At 39.1% G+C, this 16,639-nt stretch overlaps 1 protein-coding gene across 1 annotated transcript in view; it reads left to right on the top strand.

Moving 5' to 3' along the window:
• TTC1 (tetratricopeptide repeat domain 1) overlaps positions 1–16,639 on the top strand; it is a 54,669-nt gene that overhangs the window by 14,165 nt on the left and 23,865 nt on the right. The window contains exons 2-3 of the mRNA XM_007949917.2: positions 7,579–7,639; positions 9,056–9,168. Of these exons, the coding sequence (XP_007948108.1) occupies positions 7,579–7,639; positions 9,056–9,168 (174 nt within the window). The remainder of the gene's footprint in view (positions 1–7,578; positions 7,640–9,055; positions 9,169–16,639) is intronic.

The following is a 16,639-nucleotide window of genomic DNA, read 5'->3' as shown; positions in this document are numbered from 1 at the left end:
AAGACCTTTAATATATTAAAGAACAAAGATACCACTTTGAAGACCAAGGTTCTCCTAACCTAGACCATGGTATTTTCAGTAGTCTCATATGCACAAAAATCCTCACAACTGGACCAATAAATATCATGATGAATGGAGAAAAGATTGAAGTTCTCAGGGATTTTGTTTTACTTAGATCTGCAATCAACGTCCATGGAAGCAGCAGTCAAGAAATCAAACAACATATTTCACTGGGCAAATATGCTGCAAAAGACCTTTAATATATTAAAGAACAAAGATACCACTTTGAAGACCAAGGTTCTCCTAACCTAGACCATGGTATTTTCAGTAGTCTCATATGCACACAAAAGCTGGACAATGAATAAGGAAGACTGGAGAAGAATTGATGCATTTGAATTGTGGAGTTGATGAAGAATTCAAATATACCATGGGCTGCCAGAATAATGAACAAATCTCTCTTGGAAGACATATAGTTGGAATGCTCCTTAGAAGCAAGGATGTCAAGACTTCATCTCTCATACTTTGGTCATGTTATCAGAAGAAACCAGTCACTGGAGAAGGAAGTCATGCTTGGTAAAATAGAAGGTCAGCAAAAAAGAGGAAGACCCTGAAGGAGACGGACTGACACAGTACCTGCAACAATGGGCTTAAGCATCAGAAGGATGGTGCAGGACTGAGCAGTATTTAGTTCTGTTTTACGTAGTGTCTCTCTGTGGTCAAAACCAACTCGACAGCACCTAACAACAACAAAGCACAGAGGATTGGTGTTGGCTGATAATTGAAAATAAGATTGAGTAGGTTGAAAAGAAGTTTGATGTAGTGTAAAAAACAACAGACTTCTCAATCTTGATTTCTCACCTGTGAAATGGGTATTTAAATACTTGCATGCCAACATCTCAGAATTGTCTTGACAAACAAAAGAGCTGATGTTATGATAGCAGTTAATAAGTAATAAAGTGCTGTACTGATGTCCATTGTACTGAATTGTGAATATCAAACTGAGAAATTTGCAGCTGTGGTAATAAGCAGTTGAAATAAACTCCACTCATCAAGAGTCTTATCTATTTGGGGTTTTCCTTGGCAAGTTCCTTTGATGCTTTATGATGCAGAATAATGTTAGTGTTTCCTCCTGAGTTTTCAGTGATGGGGAGGAAGCAACTTTCTTTGAGTACTGAGTAACAAGTCCTGTAAAATTTCTTTGATTCCCATTCCTATGAAAATACAATTCAAGAACAGATGTCTCCCCATGAGGCTTCTCTGAAATGTGTTAAAAGGCATTGTGGAGGTGTGTCAGAAGGCCCCTAACCACATTAGAAATTTCTGTTCATAGAACAGAGCCTGGAAGGATTTGCCCCTGATAGGGCTGCAGAATATCAGCACTACCAGCTTATTTATGCGTGAACACTTCTGGCATTTAGCATCCTGAACTAGGATCTGCGTCCCATCTCTAAAATTGGTCATTGGATTCCGGGAACATACTTTGGGTGTGTCATGTCTTGCAGAAAGAGTATATTCAGGCAGCAAGATAAACCCCCCCCCCATCTTTGTACTGGGATCAAGTCAGTCTCTTGGCACAACTAAGAGATAGTGCAGCTCTCTCCTCAAAGTGCTATTTTAAGCTGTTTCCAAGGAGATGTTCAGTATGATACTGATAATTGCATTAATCCTCAATTTATACAGTCTGGAGAGGGAAGCAGCAGCTCTTTTCCAGTGTTTACTGGTTAATGGGTCACTGGATTGTGATTTATCAGCCAAAAAAATTCAAATGTCTTTTTGAGAATAATTGGCTTCAGAAATGTATTTCGGAGGCTTTCTCTTTGCTAGTTCAACTTTTAGTTCCCTCATTATGAAGACTCTGAGCTTTTATCTGACTGGCTGCTCAGTAATTCTTGCAGGATCTTTGCCCATTGGGAAAACTGATGTTATAAATTTACCAAAGAGTGATTAGACTCTGAAGAAAACAAAAAAATGTAATTCAAAAGAGCCTGATCTGGCAGTCTGTGTGATTTATCTTTGTTCATAGAACATTCCTGATGAGTTGGCTCTGGAGAGATTATGTATCAGAAAGTAGCTTGATAGTACAGTTAAAACAGAGGAAATGGAATGTTCTTGAAGAATGGACATTAGGCACTAGTTACTTCAACTGCCCTGCTATTTAAATAACTGTTAACTAGATTTGTTATGGTGTTTTTTTTTTCCTTATCCAGCATCTAATTCCTCCCTTTCCTATTTGGGGAAATTCTCCACAGTATCCTGCCAAAAAAAAAAAAAACTCCCTGCCCTCAAGGCGGATCCAACTCATAGCGACCCCTCCTTGGGTTTCCAAGGCAGTATCACTACAGAAGTAAATTGCCCAATCTTCCTTCTGAGGTGTGACTGGTGTCATAATTTTGTTAAGTAGCAGTACCCCATGTCCCTCATTTTCTTCCCTGTCAGCCAAGATATGGGACCTAGCTTGGCTCATTGCATACATTCAACTAAGATTGCATCTGGATCAAGTGAGGCAAAGAACAAAGAATGATTACAAATTATTTGCTACCATTGCAGCCCTGTCCTGGCCAGATTCTAAAAGAGATTTAGCTTTCTGTTTCATGACTTAATAGAGCTCCCTTGAGCTCGCTGTTTTCTAAGGCTGTTATTTAAGTCTCTGTTGATTGTGTGAACCCCCAGTATGTTTCAAATAAGTCCCTTCCTCTTCAGTTTTGTTGTTGTTGTTTTGTTTTAGTTGGACAGACTCTTGCATGCACACGAAATCCTGAGCTGTGCAGTAGGCAACATTACAATCCAAGCACCTTCCTCCTAGGTGAACCAAATACCAAACCTATTGCCATCTAGTCAGTTTCAGAATAGACAGAATAGAAAGTACCCCATAGAGTATCCCAGAGATGCACTGGTGGCATAGTGGTTAAAGCATTTGGCTACTAACAAGAAGATTAACAGATTGAACCCACAAGCCACTCCACAGGAGAAAGATAAGATGTCTGCCTCCATACAGATTTATAGTCTTGAAAAACCTCTGGACAATTCTACTCTGTCTTATAGGGTCTCTATGAATCAGAGTTAACTGGATGGCAGTGAGTTTGGGAATCTTTACAGATGCTGACTGCCACATCTCACATGGAGCTGCCGGTGGGTTCAGACTGCCAATTTTTTGATTAGTAGTGCTTAACCATGCACCACCAGGGCTCCTGTCCTCCTGGGTAACCAAAACAGAAAGCAGTTTCATTGTCTTCAAGCCAATTTCAATTCATAGCAACTCTATAAGACAGAGTAGAACTGCCCCCATAGGGTTTCCAAGGTTATAAATGTTTATGGAAGCAGACTGCCACATCTTTCTCCCAAGGAGTGGCTTTGATTTTCAGCCAACTGCTTTAACCATCAGGGCTCTTTCCACCTAGGTAGTGCTAACTACATATAGCCACACTGTTATATGTGTAGCCTCCCCCATTTTATTTTTTCTATATTCCTTTATAATAGTCCTTCCTCAGTTATATTATGTATTAAATGAATTACTGCATTTTCTACATGTCTGGCATATAGTAGACATTATAAAAAATTAGATTCAACTTGTAACTTCCATTTGGCTTTTTTACTGGGGTTTGTCAAGTGCTCTATTTTATCTGCAGTAGAATAATAAGACACTTGGAAAACACTCTGGTTTCATCAGTAGTATATTTACAGATATTCTTCAGAGACATAATATTTTTACTTTGGTTCCTAATCTTAAGTACGAATTGTTTTGGCTCCAGGTTCCTCTTGTGCTGAAAATACTCTGCTAACTGTATTTCCTCCTCTGAAGTCTTTATTTAGTCAGAATCTTCAAGAATGAAGGAAAAGATTTGGGGGAGTTTTCTGTTTTAAAAAAAAGGTACTTTCAAAAGGTGGCAGGCAGGCACTTCTGCCAGTTCTGCTTGTGCCAACCATGTTGATAGTGTGCTCATGGCTGAAAGCACACTGGGACTCAGCATGTGTCGGCTTTGCTCTGCAGGTAATGCTCACTCTGCCTTTAAGTTAGCCATTTGTGTGATTCTCTGGGTTGTTAGAAGCAGCTAAGAAAAGAGAGATTTCTTTATCTAGCTTTCATCAAAGTTTCCTGTGCTGACATGATAACAGCACAGTACCCTGACCCTACAGTCTAGGCTAGTCTCCCATAATGAACTCTCAAAACATGGTGTATGTCTTCTTCATGTCAAACCACAGTTGTAGGTAAATCCGTATTAAATTACTTATTTTACAGAAAAATAATTGTTATTGTTTATCAAGTCCTTATTTAGCAGACATTGTATTTTATATACATTATCAAAATAATCCATAAAACAATCCTAAGAAAGAGACTTGGTGGCACTTGGCTGCTGACTAAAAGGTTGACAGTTCTGCAAAAGAAAGACCTGGCAATCTGCTTCTATAAAGATTGTTGTTGTTGTTGTTAGGTGCCATCGAGGCTTCTCTGACTCATAACGACCCTATGTACAACAGAACAAAACACTGCCTGGTCCTGTGCAAGCCTCACGATCCTTGATGTACCTGAGCCCATCGTTGCAGCCACTGTGTCCATCCATCTCATTGAGGGCCTTCCCCTTTTTGGTTGACCTGCCACTTACCAAGCATGATATCCTTCTCCAGGGAATGGTTCCTTCTGACAACATGACCAAAGAAGGTGAGACGAAATCTGGCCATTCTCACTTCCAAGGAGTATTCCAGCTGTACTTCTTCCAGGACAGATTTGTTAGTTCTTTTAGCAGTCCATGGTACTTTCAGTATTCTTCACCAACACCACAACTCAAAAACATCAACTCTCCTTCAGTCTTCCTTATTCATTGTCCAGCTCTCACATGCATATGAAGTGACTGAAAATACCATGGCTTGAGTTAGGCATGCCCTAGTCTTCAAGGAGACATCTTTGTTCTTCAGCACTTGAAAGACATCTTTTGCAGGAGATTTACCCAATGCAATATGTCATCTGATGTCTTGACTGCTGCTTCCATTGGTGTTGATTGTAGAACCAGGTAATATGAAGTCTTTGACAACTTCAATCTTTTCTCCATTTATTGTGATGCATTTTTGTTTTCTTTATATTGAGGTTTAATCCATACTGCAGACTGTAGTCTTCAGTCTTCATTAGTGTTTCAAGTTACCCTTTCAGGAAGCAAGTTTGTGTTGTCTGTATATTGCAGGTTGTTAATGAGCCTTCTTCCAATCCGTGTTCCTCTTCATATAGTTCAACTTCTTGGATTATTTGCTCAGAATACAGATTGAATAGTATGGTGAAAGGATACAACCCTGAAGCACTCCCTTCTTGATTTTAAACCCTGCAACATACCCTTGTTCTGTTCAAATGACAGCCTCCTGGTCTGGTTCCTCCTGAGTACAATTAAGTGGTTCTGGAATTCCCATTCTTCTCAGTGTTATCCATAATTTCTTAGGATCCATGCAATCAAATGCTTTTGCATAGTCAATAAAACACAAGTAAACATCTTTCTGTTATTCTTTGCTTTCAGCCAAGATCCATCTGACTTCAGCAGTGATAGCCCTTGTTCCATATCCTCTTCTGAATCCAGCTTGCATTTGTGAAAGTTCTTTGTCAGTATACTGCTGCATCCGTTTTTTGAATTATCTTCAGTAAGATTTTACTTGTATGTGCTATTAATGATATTTTTCGATAATTTCCACAATCCATGGGATCACTTTTCTTTGGAAAGGGTACAGATATGGATCTCTTCCAGTCAGTTGGCCAGGTCTTCCAAATCTCTTGGCATAGCTGAGGGAGTACCTCCAGCGTAGCATCTGTTTGTTGAAACATTTCAGTGGGTATTCCATCAATTCCTGGAGCCTTGTTTTTTTACCAATTCCTTCAGTACAACTTCAACTTCTTCCTTCAGTACCATTAGTTCTTGATCATATGCCACCTTTTGAAATGGATGAACATCGACCAGCTATTTTTAGTACAGTGACACTGTGTATTCCTTCCATCTTCTTTTGATGTTTCCCATATCACTCAATGTATTACCCATACTTTCAGTATTGCAACTGAGGCTTAAATTTTTTTCTTCAGTTCTTTGAGCTTGAGAAATGCCAAGCATGATCTTCCCTTTTGGTTTTCTAACTCCAGGTCTTTGCACGTTTCACTATAATAATTGACTTTGTCTTTTCGAGTTGCACTTTGAAATCTTCTGTTCAGCTCTTTTATCTTGTCATTTCTTCCATTTGCTTTAGCTACTCTCCATTCAAAGGCAAATTTCACAGTCTCTTCTGACATCCACTTTGGGCTTTTCTTCCTTTCCTGTCTTTTTAGTGACCTCTTGCTTTCTTCATGGATGATGTTCTTGAGTCATCCCACTATTTCTCTGGTTTTTGGTCACTGGTTTTCAGTGCATCAGATCTGTTTTAGATGGTCTCTAAATTCAGGAGGGATGTAATCAAGGTCATATTTTGGCCTTCGTGGACTTGTTTTAATTGTCTTCAACTTCAGTAAAGATTACAGCCTAGAAGAACTCTGGGACAGTTGTGCTCTGTCACATGAGGTCACTATGAGTCAAAATCAACTTGACGGTACCCAACAATACGGAGATACTGTTAAAACTTATTTTATAGATGTAGAAACTAAAGTTTATAAAGATTATGGATCTTGTCCAAAGTCCTATAACTAACAAGTTAGTAGAGCCAGAATTTTAATTTATAAGGATACTCACACCAGTGAGAATGTCATTTGGCTTCATACTGAGTAGAAATTAAGTGAGACCTTGTGGTGGTTAAGTTTGTGTGTCAACTTGACTAGGCCTGGTTAAGTGGCTGGGTAGCTGGATGTAGTATTTCCCATGATGAAACTGGTAATCAACTCCATGGTGGAATTTACTGTGAGCAGCTGAGGAGCTGCTTTAGGGATGTAGTCTGCTTTCCATATATAAGAAACAGCTTTGGGAATGGTCTCTAGCTTATGGCACGCTTGAACCCTGCATGTAGCCCTGTTGTTGTTTAGCAGTCGACCTTGGGACTTTCAAAGTACTTGAATGAATAGCCTGCCATGTGCTTTGGTAACATCAGGACTGTGCCATTTTATTTGTCAACCTTGGGCTTGTTAGCCTCAGCAGCCAGTAGCTGCCTGAGTGAAGAGATACCTCTAGTTTCAGTGGACCGGGAGCAAGAGGCAAAGCTGAAGCCCAAGGTCGAGGGGCTTTCCCACAGCCCCCAGAGCCTGGCACTTTGAACTCGAACTTCTGATCTCCTGAACTATGAGAGAATAAACTCCTGTTTGTTCAAGCCATCCCATTTGCGGTATATTCTTGTGAGAGTGGCACTTGGTAACTAGAACAGACTTGCATTACCATTCCATGCAAAAGAAACATAGAAAGGAAAGGACATGCCAGGAAAACCTAGGATTTGGGTATTAAACATCAAGAACACAATTGATGGTAAGCCATATGGTCATGTGTTTTTCTGTATATCTGTATAAGATATAGGTGAAACTGACATTCTCAAAAGTCAAGCTTCTGCCTCTGCTTAAGTCTTACTTACAAAGAAAACTTACCTTTTTATTGTTGTTCACTTATGAGAAATTATGAATTTTGTAATCTCTTTCAGAAAAGAAGAGAAGAGAGCACTCGACTAAAGGAAGAGGGAAATGAACAATTTAAGAAAGGAGGTGAGTTCATTGTTTCACCATTGATGTCTGATCACCTTGACCTTCTCATTATTTTTTTAGATTCTGTGAAGAAGTACCAAAGAACGTTGGGAAACAAGCAGCAGATCTAAACTGCTACTAATTCTGTGTTGTTACCCAGCACTTTGGGGTTTTGTGTATTACTAGGTCCACAATATTTTCAGCTAACAGTAATCAGTTACCATGTGTCTCTTGGCAAAGGCATGGGTTTTCCTGTAATCTACTATTAGTCTAGAAACGGAAGAGGGGAGAAAACCTGTGTGGGAAGATACTTAGCAATAATTGCTTTAGGAAACTCTTACCTTGAATGTTAAAAGGCTATTTGTGGCATTGCTCTAAAACAGGATCCTTATTCCTCACTTGCTCCAGTGCTATAAAAACAGGCCTAACCCTTCCACCATGGCCAAGGGAGGTATTTTGCTTGTACTTAGCTTGCTTTCTCATGTGCCTTTCTCTTTGGATGCCTTCAGTAGACAGATGTTCTTCATGCCCTTCTGTATTTCCTACGCTTGCTTAGGAATAAGTTGGTTTCACTCCAATAATTTAGAGAAACTATTTGATCTTAAAACAGCTTTCTATCATATCTCAAAGTGTGTATGCTTTAGAAACCTAGAAGGAATATTAACATTTTCCCCTAGTTATTTTTATGTTTAAAATTTTTTTGCTCATATCCTGGTGTAGCAGTCATCATTTCCTCTTTTTTTCTTTTCTAGTAGAACTAATTATTCTAATTTTGAAAGCATATCTCTCTATATTTTAGTATTCTAAACCTGAGGAGTGAATAGGCAATTCTCTCTTAGTACTCCAACCATAATTCTGTGCATGCAAAGAATACATAAATTTATTACCTTTTTTTCTTTTAGAGTCTTTTATCAAATATTGATTTTTATATTGTAGCTCTATGAAATGATCTAAACATTTAATGGATACTGTTTAGTGTTTATTCAGATTGACTATGAGACAGCACCACAGTGTCTATAATGAAAACATTTGTGTCAGTTTTTCTCTTAATCCCACAGTGAATCTCTTACTTTAATCTCTTTCTTCTATACAGTTCCCTAACACTCTTTTAAAACTTTTTACTGAATTAATAAGCCAAATGAAAACTGAACATAAAAGACAGTATATAGGAATCTTGAGCATTGAGGGTTCTTCACTTACAATGTGTTCTAAATTCAGTTTCCCAAACAAGCCTCATTAGATTGTCACAAGCAGAGACTATTTCTTTAAAGAGAGGAGAAAGGGAAAAATAATTTTCAATGTCAAGATGTAATATACTGTCACTGTCTTCTTATTTGAAACCTTTGTCCTATAATTGGAAAGCTATACATTCTTAGATCCTATAGATTATCAAGAATAAAATTGTAATGACCCCTTTCTTTTTCCTGTAATCCTTAGATTATATAGAAGCTGAAAGTTCTTATAGTCGAGCCCTTCAGATGTGCCCATCCTGCTTCCAAAAAGATAGATCTGTTCTGTTTTCAAATAGAGCTGCTGCAAGGATGAAACAGGTATGTATATCTGACCTTTTCTTTTTAAGACAGAAATGGACTTGCAGTGTTTTCAAAGGGTAACTTCTCTTCAAAAACAAACTTAGGGACTCAAAGTCACAGCCTCTGCCCATACATCCCCCTGATATAAGTGGCATAGGGACAACAGATGAATATTTTGCAAAACTTGAGCCAGATTATTGTTAACCTTCCCCACTGGGATAGCTGAGAAAATAGTTTCATGGAAAGAAGTCAGGCAAAGTTTCCACCAAACTAGGGCAGGTTAATGAAGCAAAGACCAAGTAGTGCATGTCCTACATTAACTGCAACTGCTTATTTTAAGCCTCTGGAATTCTAGGTGAAGACTCAGAGGCAGAAGGAAACACTGATTAAAACCCTGGACTTAAAGATTCTTATTTTTGAAGTTCTGATTTTCCTTTTGAAAGTATGGGCACTGATAGATAGGCCCAACAGATGGCATGAGAGGTACCCTATATAATAATTCAAAATAGGTGTTATTTCCAAAGGATTGAGAGTCTGGTATAAACAGTCTGAGTATAGAGAAGGTGATAGTACAAAAATACTTGTTTTAGACTGAGTTAGTATTAAAAGTTATTTGATGCATGTTTGTCTGATCATGGGCTTTATTGGGTTAAAAAGAACAATAACAGTTATTTACCTGTAGCTACTGACATACAGGGGAGCTCTGGTAGCATAGTGGCTAAGGTACTTGACTGCTAACCAGAAGGCTGGCAGTTCAAACCCACCAGCCACTCCTCGGAAGGAAGGTTGGGCAACCTGTTTCCGTAGTGATACTGCCTGGGAAACCCAAGGAGGGGTCACTGTGAGTCGGGTCTGACTCCACGGCACATAACAACAACAATAACAACACTGACATACAAAGTGTAAAGTGTAGGTTATTTAATGTACCTTTTAGCAACCAAGATGCAGGCTCAAGATTGGTTGAAATGATACTTTGTGTCCTTGTTCAGATCAGGTATCTGTTGTCACTTTCTCTTTGATTTTGCCTGAAAATCTTTAGTGCCTCTACCAAAATCACTTTGGGTATCCAGATTTTTTAAAAAGGTAGGTGGTACTTGAATGCTTAGGTACACAGAAAGTTTTGGGGTTTTTGTTTTTTAAACTTGTTCTTATGTATTTTATTATTGGATTCACTCTTTAGGTTGAAGGATTTTTGGAAGGAGTCCTGTGACATGGGGGAAGAAATAATTTTACAGAATATGCAGACATTTTGTATCAGGCAAAATTAAGCAGTTCTTTTTTAAGTTTATTTAAAACAATATTCACTCATGTAGCCTACCAGCAGAGATCAGAATTCACACATAACAGTGTTTTACATAGCTGCAAAATTCTGCTCTTTTGCATTTCTGTCTCTCTCTTGCTATATTCTTTGTCCTTCTGAAATAGGATTAAGGATGCCTTGAACATCAGAAACAATGGACCATTTCTTTTTGGCTCCTGGGACTTGGGATTCTTTGTTTCCACAGTTACCAAATTATTGCTATTACTAGGGTTAAGCTAGCATAAGTGTCTTGAGTTAGGAAAATATATGGTCTTTCTAATATTTTTATACCACAACTAAGGAGAACTATAAAGAGAATTGTGCCATGACTGGAAAGTACAGTTAGATCAGTGGTTCTCACTTTTGAAGGCACAAATCTCTCTGAGAATTTGATAAAAGCTATGGAAACCCTCTCACACACAAAAAAATGCACATATACATAAAAAATTGCTTTTGAAGTATCTCTGACTTCCAAAGCTTGTGTGTCCCTGAAGGTCCTCTTTAGTCTAATATTCCAAGAATTCCTTTATAGAGACAAATATTGTATTAGTCCATTATTGTAAAAGTTAAGGAAAGGTTTATCTATTGGAGGAAATTTTCTTTGTTGGTTACCAGGGGTGGGAGGGGAGGGGAGGGAACGCTGTTAGATAGATAGAGATAAATATTGATTTGGGTGAAGAGAAGGGCAATGTACCAAATGTGAGTGACCAATATGGCAGCATTGAGGATGAGAAAGACACAGAGAGGTACATGGCCAGTACAGACAACAAATATGAAACCTTTTGCATATACAGTACTAAGTTGTCAGTGAAAGCAAACATGGGTATATGGACGGATAGATAGGTGGACAGGCTAAACAATTAGGTATGTCTAAATGGGGAGTGTCTCCAAGATCACATATAGGGTTGGCAGACAGTGGTCCTATAAGTTTATGTGAATGATCAGAATTCCCAGGTGTATAGTAGAGCTGACAAGGGGCAAGGTTATGGTCATTGCTTGATCACAGCCAGCTACCCAGAGCGACCGAGTAGTTGAACCTGAGGGCTTGGGACCATAGACGCAGGGGACATCAAGCTCAATTGGCTTAATATACTATACAAAACATTGTTCCACCTCCTACTTTGGCGAGTAGCGACTGAGATCTTAAAAGCTAGCAAGCTGCCATCTAGATGCAACAATGGGTCTCTCCTCGTCAAGAAGAAAGAAGAAAACCAAAATTAATGGAAACAATCAGTCCTAGCGACTGGTACACCATCTGATCTGCAACGTATACAACTATGAGACCAGAAGAACTAGATGGTGCCTGGCTACCACTGTCATCCACTTGGAAAGGATGTAGGAGATCCTGCATAGAGAGGGAGAACAATGTGGAACGAAACTCAAAATCATTTGGAGGCAAAAAAAAAAGAAGGTAGGGACCAGGTTTGCTGGTCCAATAGAGCCTGGTGGAACCACTGAGACTATGGCCCCTAGCTGCCCTTCAGGTCTGGAATTGAACCCATACCTGTGGTTTCCAGCCAAACAAAGTACAGGCATGTGAGTTAAACATTTACCTCAAGTAGACACGTGCCCTGGAGAGAACAATCATGGGAGAAGGAAGGGCTGCTTATGCACAGGGAGACAGCTCAGGACGCAGAAGAGTATGGAGGGATGGACACTGGGAAGAGGTAACTATGGGGAGGAAGTGGGAGGGGAGCTGTTGCATTGTAAATTTTGGTCAATGACATGAGACAAAGTATATGTGAACTGCTATATGAAAAGTGAATTTACTCTGTAAATCTTCACCCAAATCAAAATAAAATTAAAAAAAAAAAAAAAGAATTCCTTTATAGAAACCTATAGCCTGGCATGATTATTTAGTTTCACTGTGTGTGGTGGGAGCTCTGGTAGCATAGTGCCTAAGGCACTAACTGCTAACCAGAAAGCTGGGGGTTCAAACCCACCAGCCACTCCTCGGAAGGAAGGTTGGACATTTTACTTCCATAGTGATACCGCCTTGGAAACCCAAGAGGTCGCTAGGAGTTGGGTCCAACTCAATGGCACATAACAACAACAACAACATGTGTGGTAGTTCAATTTGTATGTCAGCTTGGCTGGGCCGGGTTGAGTGGCTGGGGAGCTGGTGGTAGTTACTCCCCATGAGGAGACTGGCGATCAACTCCATGATAGGATCTGCCACAAGCAGCTGAGTAGCTGCCTTTGGGATGTGGTCTGCTTCCTGTATATAAGGAGAAACCTTGGGGATAGTCTCTAGCTTATGGCATGCTTGGACCTTGCATGTAGCTGTGTCATTGTTCAGCAGCCTACCATGCTCTGCCGACCTCAGGACTTAAAATGGACTTGAATTAATGGCCTGCCATGTGGTTTGGTAACATCAGGACTGTGCCATTTTATTTCATCTTGGGCTTGTTAGTCTCAGTAGCCAGTAGCTGCCTGAGTGAAGAAAAGCCTGTAGCTTCAGTGGGCTGGGAGCTGGAGGCAGAGCTGAAGCCCAAGGTCGAGGGGCTTTCCCACAGCCCCTAGAGCCTGGCACTTTGAACTTGGACTTCTAACCTCTTAAATTGTAAGAAGAAACCCGTTTGTTCGTGCCATCCCATTTGTGACATATTCTTGTCAGAGTGGCACTAGGTAACCAAAACACTATGTTTCAAGTTTTTTATTGTTTTTGTTGTTAGGTAGAATCCAGTTGGTTCCAATTCATAGCAATCCTACATTCAACAGAATGAAACACTACCCAGTCCTGCGGCATCCTCATGATCATTGCTATTCTGTGGCCCATTATTATATTCTGTAGTCCCTTCTCCAGGGACTGGTCCCTCCTGGTAACTTGTCCAAAGTATGTGAGACGAATTATTCCCATCCTCTCTTCTAAGGAACATTCTGGCTGTACTTCTTCTAAGACAGATTTGTTCATTTTTCTGGCAGTCTATGGTGTAATCAATATTCTTCATTCACACTATAATTCAAAGGCATCAATTATTCTTCATTTTTCCTTATCCACTGTCCAGCTTTCTCATGCATATGGGGCAATTAAAAACACCGTGGCTTCAGTCAGGCTCACCTTAATCCTCAAAGTGACATCGTTGTCTTTGAACATCCTAAAGAGGTCTTTTTGCACCAGATTTGCTCAGTGCAATGCATCATTTGATTTTTTTTTTTTTTAATTGTGATTTGGGCACAAATTTACATCATTTGATTTCTTGACTGCTGCTTCCATGGGCATTGATTGTGGATCCAAGTAAAATTAAATCCTTGACAATGTCAGTATTTTCTCCATTTATCATAATGTTACTTACTGGTCGACTTGTGAAGGTTTTTGTTTTATGTTGTATAATCCATGCTGAAGGCTGCAGTCTTTCATCTTCTTCATTAAGTGTTTCAAGTCCACTTGACTTTCAGCAAGCAAGGTTGTGTCATCTGTATATCCCAGATTGTCCTTGAATCTTCCACCAATTCTGATGCCACGTTCTTCTTCAATTAGTCCAGCTTCTCAGGTTTTTTGATAAGCATACAGATTAATTTAAAGTATTGTGAAATACAATGCTGACACACCCTTTTCTGAGTTTAAACCACACAGTAACTCCATATTCTATTTGAACAACTGCCTCTTGATTTATGTACAGCTTCTACATGACCACAATTAAGTGTTCTGGAATTCCCATTCTTTGAAATATTATCCATAATTTTTTATGATCCACATAGTTGAATGCCTTTGTATAGTCAGTGAAAGACAGATAAACAGATAGATAATCTTTAAACAGATAATCTTTCTGGTATTCTCTGCTTTCAGCCAAGATCCATGGACATCAGTAGTGATACCTGTCATTCCATATCCTCTTCTGAATCCACCTTAAATTTCTGGCAGTTCCCTGACAATGTACTGCTGCAACCACTTTTAAAATTATCTTTAGCAAAATTTTACTTGTATGTGATATTAATGATACTGTTTGATATTTCTGCATTCTTTTGGATCACCTTTCTTTGGAATGGGCACCTATAGATCTCTTCCAGTCAGTTGGACAGATAGCTATCTTCCAGATTTCTTGGCATAAAAGAATGAGGGCTTCTGCTGTTGTATCTGTTTATCAGAACATCTCAGTTGGTATTCTGTCAATTCCTGGAGCCTTGTTTTTCACCAATGCCTTCAGTGCAGCTTGGAATTCTTCCTTCAGTACCATCAGTTCTTGATCATATGCCACCTCCGGAAATGGTTGAAACCAGTTGTGTTTGGTATGGTGACTCTTCATATTCCTTCCATCTTCTTTTGATGTCCTGCTTCATTCAGTATTTTGCCCTTGAATCCTTCAATATTGCAATTCAAGGCTTGAATTTTTTCTTCAGTTTTTTCAGCTTCAGAAATGCTGAGCATGTTCTTACCTTTTTGTTTCCTAAGTCCAGGTCTTTGCACATTTCATTATAATGCTTCTTTGTCTTATTGAGCTGCCCTTTGAAATCTTGTCTTTAGCTCTTTTACTTCATCATTTTTTCCATTCACTTTAGCTCCTCAACATTCAGTACCAAGTTGCAGAGTCTCTTTTGACATCCACACTATAATTCAAAGGCATCAAGTTGGTTCCAATTCATAATATCAACAATGGAAATGAACTTTGGCAAATAAAAACATTTTGCATTTAGAAAGGACATATCTTCAAAATCTATGTTTAAAGATATTAGCAATAACCTAAAAGATACTCCTAAGGTTTGAGAATTACCAACTATAAATTGCTATTGGCTATGTATTTAAAAAGAGTCCCTACAAACCTTACCAGCTTTATTTTAGTCTTCTTCCTGTCTTTTTAATGCCATTTATCTTTTTTCATGTATGATACCCTTGATGTCATCCCAAAACATGTCTGGTCTTCAGTCATATAGTATTCAGTGTGTCAAATCTGTTCTTGAGATAGTCTCTAAATTCAGGTGGGATATACTCAAGGTTGTACTTTGGTGTTTGTACTTGTTTTAATTGTCTTCAGCTGCAGCTTGAACTTGCATATGAGCAATTAATGGTCTGTTCTGCAGTAAGTTCTGACTGATGATATTGAGCTTCTCCATCATCTCTTTCCACAGATGTGGTCACTTTGATTTCTGTGTATTCCATCTGGCAAGATCCACATGTATGTCCTCATTTATGTTCTTGAAAAAGATATTTACAATAAATAAGTCACTGATCTTGCAAAATTCTATCATGTGATCACCAAGCCATATTTTCCGACTACCGCTCTGGTAGCATAGTGCCTAAGGCACTTGACTGCTAACCAGAAGGCTGGCGGTTCAAACCCACCAGCCACACCTTGGAAGGAAGGTTGGGCAATCTACTTCCATAGTGATACAGCCTCGGAAACCCAAGGAGGGGTCACTATGAGTTGGGGCCAACTCAACGGCACATAACAACAACAACCGCTCCTTCTTCTTTGCTTCCATCTTTCACATCTGAATCATCAGTAATTATCAGTACATCTTGATTGCATGTTTGATCAATTTCAGACTGTGGAAGATGGTAGAAATCTTCAATTTTTTCATTTTTTGGCATTAGTGGTTGGTGCATAAATTTGAATAATAGTGGTATTAAGTGGTCTTCCTTGTAATTGTATGGATATTATCTTATTACTGACAGTGTAGTACTTCTTGCAATGTTCTGTTTGACGATGTGTGCAATGCCATTCCTTTCCAATTTTGTCATTCGTAGTATAGAAGGCTGTGTGATGGTCTGATTCAAAGTGGTCAATACCAGTCCAGCTCACTAATGCCTAGGGTATCAATCTCTGTGCATTCCATTTCACTTTTGATCACTTTGAATATTCCTAGATTCATACTTCATGCGTTCCATGTTCCAATTATTAATGGATGTTTATACCTGTTTCTTCTCCTTCTGAGTCATGCCACATCAGCAAATGGAAGTCCTGAAAATTTTATTCCATCTACATCTTTAGAGGGGCTTATCCAGCAGTATATAACAGACAGTGTTAGACTGTTATTCATAAGGTTTCCACTGGCCAGTTTTTTTAGAAGTAGATTGCCAAGTCCTTCTTCCTAGTCTGTCTTAGTCTGGAAGCTCCACTGAAACCTCTCCACCATGAATGATCCTGCTGATATTTGAAATACAAGTAGCATAGCTTCCGCATCACAGCAACACACAGGCCACCATAGGGTGACAAAATGACAGACGCGTGGTGGTTTATTCTGGAGGAA

This window comes from Orycteropus afer, unplaced genomic scaffold (genome assembly GCF_000298275.1).
Source record: "Orycteropus afer afer isolate SDZICR_OR568_19922 unplaced genomic scaffold, OryAfe1.0 scaffold00257, whole genome shotgun sequence".
NCBI lineage: Eukaryota > Metazoa > Chordata > Mammalia > Tubulidentata > Orycteropodidae > Orycteropus > Orycteropus afer.
The sequence above is the reverse complement of the archived record's forward strand: the minus strand, read 5'-3'. Positions and strand labels throughout refer to the sequence as shown.